The sequence below is a fragment of the Bos indicus genome, chromosome 11, assembly GCF_029378745.1.
Source record: "Bos indicus isolate NIAB-ARS_2022 breed Sahiwal x Tharparkar chromosome 11, NIAB-ARS_B.indTharparkar_mat_pri_1.0, whole genome shotgun sequence".
NCBI lineage: Eukaryota > Metazoa > Chordata > Mammalia > Artiodactyla > Bovidae > Bos > Bos indicus.
Window position 1 is genome coordinate 49,053,527 of NC_091770.1, and position 10,405 is coordinate 49,063,931.

General features: G+C 55.3%; 1 protein-coding gene across 1 annotated transcript; it reads left to right on the top strand.

The window, feature by feature from the left end:
- Positions 1–934: 934 nt before the first annotated feature.
- On the top strand, positions 935–10,180 carry SFTPB (surfactant protein B). Its single transcript, XM_019969672.2, has 10 exons — positions 935–998; positions 1,575–1,702; positions 2,122–2,193; positions 2,534–2,659; positions 4,025–4,177; positions 4,389–4,478; positions 8,023–8,206; positions 8,319–8,479; positions 9,289–9,369; positions 10,118–10,180. Exons 1-10 carry the CDS (start codon positions 935–937, stop codon positions 10,178–10,180), a joined length of 1,122 nt encoding a protein of 373 aa, XP_019825231.2.
- Positions 10,181–10,405: the final 225 nt, after the last annotated feature.

Genomic DNA, 10,405 nt, shown 5'->3' on the forward strand with positions numbered 1-10,405 from the left:
GACCTTGAGAGTCTTTCGGCTATCCTGAGTCCAGTGGTACTGATTCCCACCTGCCTGAGCCAGAGGTAGTACCCGTGATCTTCTGCTGGAGAGGGCACCCCAGGACTCAGCCACATGGGTGGCCACAGTGGTGCCCAGGAGCCAGCGCCTGACTCCCTGCTCTCACCCTTTGTGTCTGCCCCTCCTAGGTGGTCAGCTTATTCTGGTATGTGCGCTGCCCAGGGGGGCCTGACCAGGCAACTGCAAAGGACAGTTTCTTCCCCCTGAGCTGCCAAGCTGTGCCCCTTGTCTCAGATACTTGGGACACTTGGTTGTTTTTTTTTTTTTTTTCTCTTTGCTTCATGTAAACGCTCTTCTGAGCGATGCCGGCCATGTTCTCAGAGAAGCAGAGGAGTTTTCTGGAGGAAAAAATAAGGAGAGGGTTGCGGTAGGTGGCCATCTCCAGGCTCGCCCCTCCAGGGCTTGCCCCTGGTCAAGAGCCAGGCAGGAAGCTCTTAAGAGTCATTGCTCAAGAGTAGAGGAGGCCAGAGAGGCCCCAGGTAGAGAAGGGAGGGGAGTCACTCCTGCTACTCTGGTCCTGTCTCAGTTCCCCTTCTGTAACCCAGGGAGATGGGATTGGATGTGAAGGATCAAGAGCCCCCAGGTTGGAGGGAGTCCAGGCCCCTGAGAGGAAGAATGTGTGTTTGGGGGTGGGAGGGCGGCAAAGGGACCAGGGAAGATCATTGGGCAGGATATGGCAGGGTGGGGGTAGCCAGGGGGGCAGGCAGGAGTGTCACTGCTGGGAAGAGGTGGGGATCAAAGCATCTGGAGGGCTCTCTAGGGCAAAGACAAACACTGAGGTCATCGCTGCTCCCACAGAGTCCTGCCCCCACACCCCAGCCCCCAGCTATAAGGGCCCCCGCCCCAAGCAGGGTGTCCAGGCTGTGGAGGTGCCATGGCCAAGTCACACCTGCTTCCATGGCTTCTGCTGCTGCCCATACTCTGTGGTCCAGGCACTGGTGAGTCCCCCCAGCCTCCCCTTGCTTCCCCACCTTCCAGGCCTAGGGTGGAGGGGGCATTGCAAACTGCTCCACCATTCGCTGAGCCCTGGTTCTGTCCCAAGCATTATCCTTAGTCTGGACATTATCCTCATTTTAAAGAAGAGGGAGCCTTGATTCAGAGACTCTAGGGCTTGTCCAAGGTCACACAGCTGGTGGGCACCAGAGCAGGTAGAGAGCTTCCTAGGTGATGTTACAGTAAAGAACCCGCCTGCCAGTGTAGGAGATGCAAGAGACACGGGTTTGATCTCTGGGTCAGGAAGATCCCCTGAGGAAGGGCATAGCAACCCACTCCAGCATTCATGCCTGGATAATCCCTGGGACAGAGAAGCCTGGGGGGTTACAGTTCAAAGTGTCTCAAAGAGTTGGACATGACTGAAGCAACTTAGCATACACACACAGAGCAGAAGCCAGAGCTGTCTGACTCTAGCAGGTTTAAGAGCCATGCATCCCAGTAAAATTAGGTGTGGAGTTTGGGGGAGGCCAGTGCACCAGGTGTGGCATGGATCCCAAGGTTGCTCTGGCTTCAAACCACAGCTGCTGCGATCACCTATTCCCTGGCCTGTGCCCAGGGCCCCGAGTTCTGGTGTCAAAGTCTGGAGCAAGCATTGCAGTGCAGAGCCCTAGGGCACTGCCTGCAGGAAGTCTGGGGACATGTGGAAGCCGTGAGTACTACCCAAGGATGTAGGGAGACAAAAGGGCTCAGGGTAAAGGGTCCTGGGTAGACTCTGGATGTGCCTGATGGATTGGAGCCCCTGTAGGGGATAGGATGGGATGGAGTGGAATGGGATAGAATATGATGGATAGGGTGGGGTGGGATGAATGGGATGGCATGGATGGGGTGAGATGGGATGGGATGGGATGAGATGGATGGGATGCAGTGATATGGGATGGACAGGGTAGGATGAGTGGGATGGAATGAATGGGATGGAATGGGATGGACAGGGTGGGATGGAATGGGATGAATGGGATGGGGTGGGATCATGGACACTTTCCTGTGTCTTGGAGTGCCCTGTCAGCCTTAGCCACCTGAGCTGGGAGCATGCCCCCCATCACGTGCTCCACCCTGGGGCCCTCTCCTCAGGATGACCTGTGCCAGGAATGTGAGAACATCTCCCGCCTCCTCACCAAGATGGCCAAGGAGGCCATTTTCCAGGTAATGAGGCCCATACCCTGAATTGAAGCTTGGAGGTTAAGAGATGGAAGAAGAAGTGAGCCTCTTAAAGGAGCATCTCCAGGCTGGGGGTGATGCCTGGGTTTACCAGGGGTCTCCTGGTCGAGAGAGGGCTCTGGGAGTGATCTCAGCATCACAGTCGTTCCCAAGGGGAGCTACCCTTCCTGTGCCCAATCACACAGCTCCTTCAGCACCCTCCAAACTCCAGGGCCCTGGGCAAAGGCGACCAGTCAGCTAGGCAGTGGCCCCATGTCCAGGGGCTCACTTGGGGCAGACCTCAGAGAGGCCAGGCTAACAGTCCTCTCTCTGGCCTGCCTCCCAGGACTCAGTGCGCAAATTTCTGGAGCAGGAGTGCGATGTCCTTCCGCTGAAACTGTTGGCGCCCCTGTGTCGCCACCTGCTGGACACCTATTTCCCTCTGATCATTGAGCACTTCCAGAGCCATATGGTGAGGCCTGCCCACCTAGCCTCCAGGCTGCCTCCCTCACAGCCTCCATGCCTGCCCTTTCTCAGAGTTACCCCCACATATGTTACCCCAGCACACACACACACACACACACACACACACACACACACGTGCGCGCGCGCGCCTATCCACACCCAGTCCAGGAAACTCAGTGCCCCTCAACTGGTGCCCAGATCACAGCCCCACCCACTAAGCTGTACACAGTGGGTCTGCACACTTGCAAACACCTACACACACCCTCACGCTCTTCATACAAACATACACTGGGTCACAAATCCATACTACAGACACACAATCTCAGGTAAAACTCACAGCATCCCACAAGAATAACAAATTCTACTTTGTGCTAACTCTGAGTAGGCTCCAAGCTTTAAGTCCTTAAAATACTGTAATTAAAGGAATCTTCCAACAACTGCTTCAGAGAAGTTAACACCCAAGAAGGTGTGTCCTTAGTCACCCAGCTGTGTCCGACTCTTTGCGACCCTGTGGGCTGTAGCTCACCAGGCTCCTCTGTCCAAGGAATTTTCTAGGCAAGAATACTAGAGTGAGTTGCCATTCCCTTCTCCAGGGGAACTTCTTGACCCAGGGATCAAACCCCAGTCTCCTGCATTGCAGGTGAATTCTTTACCACTGAGCCACCTGGGAAGCCTTGGTGGCTCCAGTGGTAAAGAATCTTCCTGCCAATGTAGGAGATGCAAGAGACACAGGTTCGATCCCTGGGTCAGGAAGATCCCCTGGAGTAGTTAATGGCAACAAACTCCAGTATTCTTGCCTGGAAAATTCCATGGACAGAGGAGCCTGGAGGGGTACAGTCAGTCCCATGGATACCCAAAAATACACAGATAATAATTGGTCAAGCTTTGATTTTGACCTCTGTCCTTTGAATCCACAATTCACATTCTTGATTAAGGAAAGGCAGTGCCCATGTGGTTTAATATGTGGGTCTAAAGGCTTATTACAGAAAATGCAAAAGGAATAACAATTTGCCTAAAAAAATTTGAGTTTCTCCTCCAGAAAAAGATAACAAAAACCCACATCATCTGCACACTCACACAAAAGACACAGTCTCATGTACTTAAACTCATTCATTCTCACAAACATCCATACTCACACTCATTCACACACATCCACAGACAAGTGCCCCAAAGTCCCCACATGACCTCCCTCTCTGCCTCTGGTCTCTCCCATCCCCTCCACAGAATCTTAAACCACAACCCCAAACCAGCCTGCTCCCCTCATTCCAGGCCAAAGACAGTGGCCTGGTATCTGAATCCTTGAGCCAGACTGAGCAGGAGTGGGGCTCCCTCCCCTACCCTAACCACCCCCTCACCCTGTGTTGTGCCCTAGAACCCGAAGTTCATCTGTCAGCACGTGGGCCTATGCAAGCCCAGGCACCCAGAGCCAGGGAAGGGGCCAGAGCCATGGGGCCCTCTGCTGGACAAGCTGGCCCTCCCCCTGCTGCCAGGGGTCCCCCAGGCCAAGCCTGGGCCTCAGACACAGGTGAGGTGGGGATCCAGAGCCCCAGGGCCAGAGCCGAGGCCCTGGAGGCCGGGAGCACTTGACCTGGGAGGGCCAGAGCCGGGAAGGGCACCAGCAAATACAGACAGGGCCTAAGGCTTGAGCAAGAGGAGAGGAGAAGGAGGCGAGGCTGGTGAGCAGAGCCCGGGCGAGCCTGCTGTCCAGCCTGCCTCCAGCATGATTCTTCCACCAGGACCTCTCTGAGCAGCTGTTCCCCATTCCCATCCCCTACTGCTGGCTCTGCCGGACTCTGATTAAACGGATCCAGGCTGTGATTCCCAAGGTGAGTCGTCCAGGCCACAGGGCTCCGCACTGCTCCACCTCCCCCATCCATCCTCAGAGGTTAGGAGGGGGCCATTTGTGCATTGTTCCCACCCGAGGCACCCTGCCCTCGGGCTGGGCCTCTAAGTGCCAGGACTAGAGCTTCTTCAACAATTGCGAAGCCCTCACTGTGTGCCAGGCACTATGCGTGTGTTCTCAGTCACTCAGTCGTGTCCGACTCTTTGCGACTCCATGGACTGTAGCCCACCAGGCTCTTCTGTCTATGGAATTCTCTGGGCAAGAATACTGGAGTGGGTTGCCATTCCCTTCTCCAGGGGATCTTCCTGACAAGGGATTGAATCTGCATCTCTTAGGTCTCCTGCATTGACAGGCAGATTCTTTACCTCTGTGCCACCAGAGAAGCCCTCCAGGCACTATGCCAGGTGTCAAAATACAGAAAAGAATCTAGTTGTCTTTGTGGAAATGGTGCTTTCAAGTTTTCTATTCAGCCTGAGGGTTGGAATAGGTATGTATCAGAAACAAAGTGAAACAATGTTCCAGTAAAATCTATACCAAATTGCTGGGAAAGAAAGAAAAAGAGAGAAATAAAGAGGGAGAGAGAAAGGAAGAAAGAAAAAAGAGACAGAGAAAGAAAGGGAGAGAAAGAGAAAGGAAGAAAGGAAGAGAGAGGGAAAGGAGGGAAGGAAGAGGGCAAGAAAAGGTGCTTTCATTTTACAAAAGAAGAATTAGATGGACACCCCATCCCTGCCCACCCTGAGCATGGAGTCTTCCAAACTTTGTAGTGACCATCACCCGACGGCCCTGCCTTGAAATGGGGCCCAGGTGAGGAGAGACCTGCCCTGTTGGCCCTTCCAGATGGGGCCAGTATGGCTGCCTGCTCACTGAAGGCGTGTCCACCCTCCTGAGTCTGCACTGCGGGGGGAGAGATTTTTTTCAGGTAGTGATGAGTTCAGAGCAGAGAATTAAGACAGATGGAAGGAACAGTGATAGGAGAATGGGGGTGGGATGCTTGGTCAGGAAGCGTCCCTGAGGTTGAGACCTGGGGAACAACTAAAACCAATGGGCAAAGGGTCTTAAGCAGAATGAGCTTGGGCTGCAGCGCGCAGCCTGCAGGGAGAGATTGAGAAGGGAGCAGAGGGTAGGCCAAGTGAAGGGACACCAGGCTTTGCTCCGCTTCTTCTTTTTTTACAATTTTACTTATTTATTTATTTTTGGCTACACCGGGTCTTTGTTGCTGCACAGGCTTTTCTCTAGCTGCAGGGCTCAGGCTTCTCATTTTGGTGGCTTCTCTTGTTGCAGAGCACAATAGTTGCAATAGTTGTGGCGCATGGGCTTAGTTGCATGTGGGATCTTCTTGGGGAAGGGAGCGAACCCGTGGCTCCTGGATTCTTTACCACTCAGCCACCAGGAAAGCCCTGGGCTTTCTTCTGAAGGCAGTACACAGCTGTGGAAGGGTTTCAGGCAGGAGGAGCCATGACTGGATTTACACTTTAGCAAGATCTCTCTCCTGGTGTTTGAAGATAGTATCAGGCAGAAGGGAGAGAAGAATGAGAGCAAGGCGAGTCCTTAGGAGACCATGGCAGGGAGCTCGGTAGGCCTGGAACTAGCAGGGGGACTGGGGTCTGTCTGGGAGGTGGGCTCTGCAGGACTCGGTGATGGAGGGGACCAGGGGCGTGAAGACAAGTGGGGAGTCAGCCATGATTCTATGGACTTTGGCTTGAGTGACAGGCTCTTTGGAATGCCCCCCACCCCCCACTGAGATGGGTGGATTTAAGAAGAAACATGTCTGGGCAGAAAAATTAGGACTTCTCTCCTGGCCGTGATAAGTTCGAGTTGCCTGTATAACATACAGGAGGAGGCGACAAGCAGGCAGCCTGCCTGGTCACTGGCCAGGTCCAGAGACGTCAGTCTGAGAGTCATGGCTACAGACAAGATTTAAATCCAGGGATGTGGGGTGGACCAGGTGGAGGAAGAGGAAAAAGCCAGCAAAAGAGCCTGAGGAGGGACAGCCAGGGAGGTGTCCTTGGCTGTCCTGATGCTGAGGGACAGCAGGGGCTTCAGGCAGGAACAGGGCCCAGGCCAGCCTGCCACATACCGGTCCTTTCTTTAAAATTGAAGTATGCTGCTGCTGCTAAGTTGCTTCAGTCATGTCCGACTCTGTGACCCCATCCATAGACGGCAGCCCACCAGGCTCCCCTGTCCCTGGGATTCTCCAGGCAAGAACACTGGAGTGGGTTGCCATTGCCTTCTCCAATGCATGAAAGTGAAAAGTGAAAGTGAAGTCGATCAGTCGTGTCCGACTCTTAGCGACCTCATGGACTATAGCCTACCAGGCTCCTCCTTCCATGGGATTCTCCAGGCAAAAGTACTGGAGTGGGGTGCCATTGCCTTCTCCGAAAATTGAAGTATAGTTGATGTACAAGGCTTCCTGATGGTTCAGCAGGTAAAAATCTGACTCAGGAGGTGTAGGTGCGATCCCTGGGTCGAGAAGATCCCCTAGAGGAGGAAGTGACAACCCACTCCAGTATTCTTGCCTGAGAAATCCCATGGATTGAAGAACCTGGCAGGCTACAGTCCACAGGGTCACAAAGAGTCAAACACAACTGAAGCAACTGGGGACACACACACAAACATAGTTGATATAAATATTATATAACTCACAAGTGTACAATATAATGATTCACAACTTTCAAAGGTTATACTCCATCTATAGTTATTATAAAATATTGGCTACATTCCCTGAGATGTGCAGTAGATCCTTGTAGCTTATTTCACATATGAAAGGCAGGAACAGGGAGGGCCCAGACCAGCCTGCCACATACCGGTCCTTTCTTTAAAATTGAGGTATGCTGCTGCTGCTAAGTTGCGTCAGTCGTGTCCGACTCTTTGACCCCATAGACGGCAGCCTAGCAGGCTCCCCCATCCCTGGGATTCTCCAGGCAAGAACACTGGAGTGGGTTGCCATTGCCTTCTCCAATGCATGAAAGTGAAAAGCCAATTCTTTACATGAATTGGCTGAATGAATAAAGAAGTGGAGGCATAAGGGTGCCTGCATTCTGTCTCCTTGCTCTTCAGCAGGGAGGTTGTGTTTGGAATCAAGGGTGGGGTGGGGTGAGGTTGGGTGGGGGAACTCCTTACTTCCCCATGGGCCTCCTGAAACCAGGGACTTCTTGACTCTGGGAGCCACAGACAGGAGCTTGTCCACCTGTGGGGGAAGCATGGCACCGCCAGGTCAGGAGGGAGAAGACTCGGGTTGGTTCTGCCTCTGCCCCAGGCTGTCATGTGGCCTGAGCAGTGTCTACCTCTCTGGAAAACTTTGGAATTTCAACAATTCCAGAGTCTTTGAAGTCAGAGTGGGGGTCTGTGGCCTGGTTCTCGAACCAGCGCAGTGACTCTGGACAAGTCCCCTGGACTCCCTGATGTTCAGCGTCTACCTGCAAGCAGCGTAGTAATTCTCCAAGGCCCCCAGGGAAGGTCTGCAAAGCACCTTGAGCAGGTCTTTCGGGGGAAGGTCCCACTCTGTCCTTTCTCGGCCCCCACCCCAGGGTGTTCTGGCCATGACTGTGGCCCAGGTGTGCCACGTGGTCCCCCTGCTGGTGGGCGGCATCTGCCAGTGCCTGGTTGAGCGCTACTCGGTCATCCTCCTGGACACGCTGCTAGGCCGCATGCTGCCCCAGCTGGTCTGCGGCCTCGTCCTCCGGTGCTCCAGTGAGGACAGCGCTGGCCCAGGTGAGCCTGCCGCCCCAGCCCCTGCCCATCACCCGCTCCCATCCCCTCCCCTTCTCGGGTCCATCTGCACTGCCCCAGTGAGAACAGGAATGAGGCTGTTTGTTCTCTCTAGCCCTCCCTGCCCTGGGGTCCGTGCCTGGAGAATGGCTGCCACAAGACTCTGACTGCCAGCTCTGCATGTTTGTGACCACCCAGGCAGGGAACAGCAGTGAGCAGGCCACGCCACAGGCAATGCGCCAGGCCTGCCTGGGCACCTGGCTGGACAGGCAAAAGGTGAGGGGCAGGCATGCGGTGGGGCTTGGGACCCAGGGGCTGCCTGAGGTGGAGGGTTGGGTCCAAGACAGGTTTCCCAGAGACACACAGAGTGGTCTGGACCTCTGCCCTTAAGGTGCTCAGACGCAGACAGGATGCAGGACAAACAATGACGTGGTTGTAACTTAGGGCAAAAGGTCAGGAGACGTCTCTGGCCCAGGGGCACGGGCTCAGGAGGACAGCAGGCCTCGTCATGGACCTGGAGAGAGGCCCGGTCACCTGCCAGGAGATGAGTAATGCCGGGCCAGCTGAGCAAGAGAAGGCCTGGCCTCCTCTCCAGGTCCCAGTCCTGTCCCTGCCCCGGGGCTCCTCCCGGTGTGACTCAGTGGGGACCAAGCCACCAGCAGGAGAGGCCTGGGACTGGGGTCCCAGAGCCCTGATGTTCTCTGAGAGTGGGTGACACGCCTGCTGACTCTTGGAGAAGGCTGCTTCCCGCACAGGGCTCCCCTCATGAGGTCTCTAGGACCAGATGAACTTCAGGGTGGCTTCCAGAACTGAAATGGAGAGGGGAGGGAAGGATGGGGCCAAGATTCTGCCCCTCAGTCTCCATCTCTGAAGTCCCTGGTTTTCCTGAAGGAAACCCCCATTTCCACCCAGCAGCTTGTTCAGTCTTACAGCCAGAGCTGCTCACTGAGGGCTGAGGGCTGGACCTACACCAGGCCCAGGGAGCTCTGAGAGGATCCACATAAGTGGGGAGGCCAGACGTTAAGGCAGGAGGGCCCTGCCCCGGGCCTGGGTTCACCCAGCCCTGTGTCTGTCTCCTCCCTCAGTGTGAGCGGTTCGTGGAGGAGAACGCGCCCCGGCTGCAGACTCTGGTGTCCAGTGGCTGGGATGCCCACATGGCCTGCCAGGTATGCTAACCCCTGCCAGCTGGTTCCAGGACTTGCCTCAGCCCCCAGAGTCCTCCCCTACCCCCACTCCAGTCCATAGTTCTCAGTGCAGGGCAGCCCCCGGAGTGCCAGCCCACATGCTGCCTGGACCCAACCCTCCACCTTGGGAGGTGTCCTCCTATAAAGACAAGGCAGTCTCAGAGAAGTCAAGAAAAAGCCACAAAAGGATGAAAAGGGAGGAGTATGGGAAGGAAGGGGCTTCCCAGATGGTGCTACTGGTAAAGAACCTGCCTTCCAATGCAGGAGATCTGGGTTCAATCCCTGGGTTGGGAAGACGCCCTGGACAAGGGAATGGCAACCCACTCCAGTATTCTTGCCTGAAGAATCCCATGGACAGAGGAGCTTGGCGGGCTCCAGTCCAGAGGGTCGCAAAGAGTCAAACAGGACTGAAGGGACTGAGCGCATGGGAAGGGGGGGCAGCTTTAACGAGTGTGGTTTGATGTGTTTTCGGGGATGGGGGTTGTTCACCGAGCAGTGTGTGCTTAGTGGGGGTGGGGGCGGGTACATATTGTGTGTCCTCTGGCTCCACACCCTGAAGGCCTGTGGCTTGGAGGGTGGCCTGAGGGATCAAGAAGGTCACACCAAGAGCTCTCGTCAGGTGGCAGGTGGAGTGAGAGCTGCCCCTACAGGGGTGGGGGAGCCTCCCCAACCTCTTAGAGCTGGGAATCAGGGGTGCAAGGCTCAGGGCCCTAATACTGTCCCATGGCAGGCCCTGGGGACATGTGCGGCTCCGTTCAGTCCTCTCCAGTGTGTCCACAGCCCCCACTTCTGATGAGAATGCACAGCCATGGCAGGTGAGTCCAGACTCCCATTGATGGAATGGGGGGACGGCCCTGCCCCCATCGGGAGGCGGGGCTCTTCTGTCCCCAAGCAGAAAGAGGCAACCTCCGATCTTCCATCCTGCTCCTCACAGGCTGAACTCAAGGCTCCTGAGGGCCCCGGCACCGCCATCTTGACTGTCCTCTCTCAAAACCGCTCACCCTCCTGCCCAGAATCC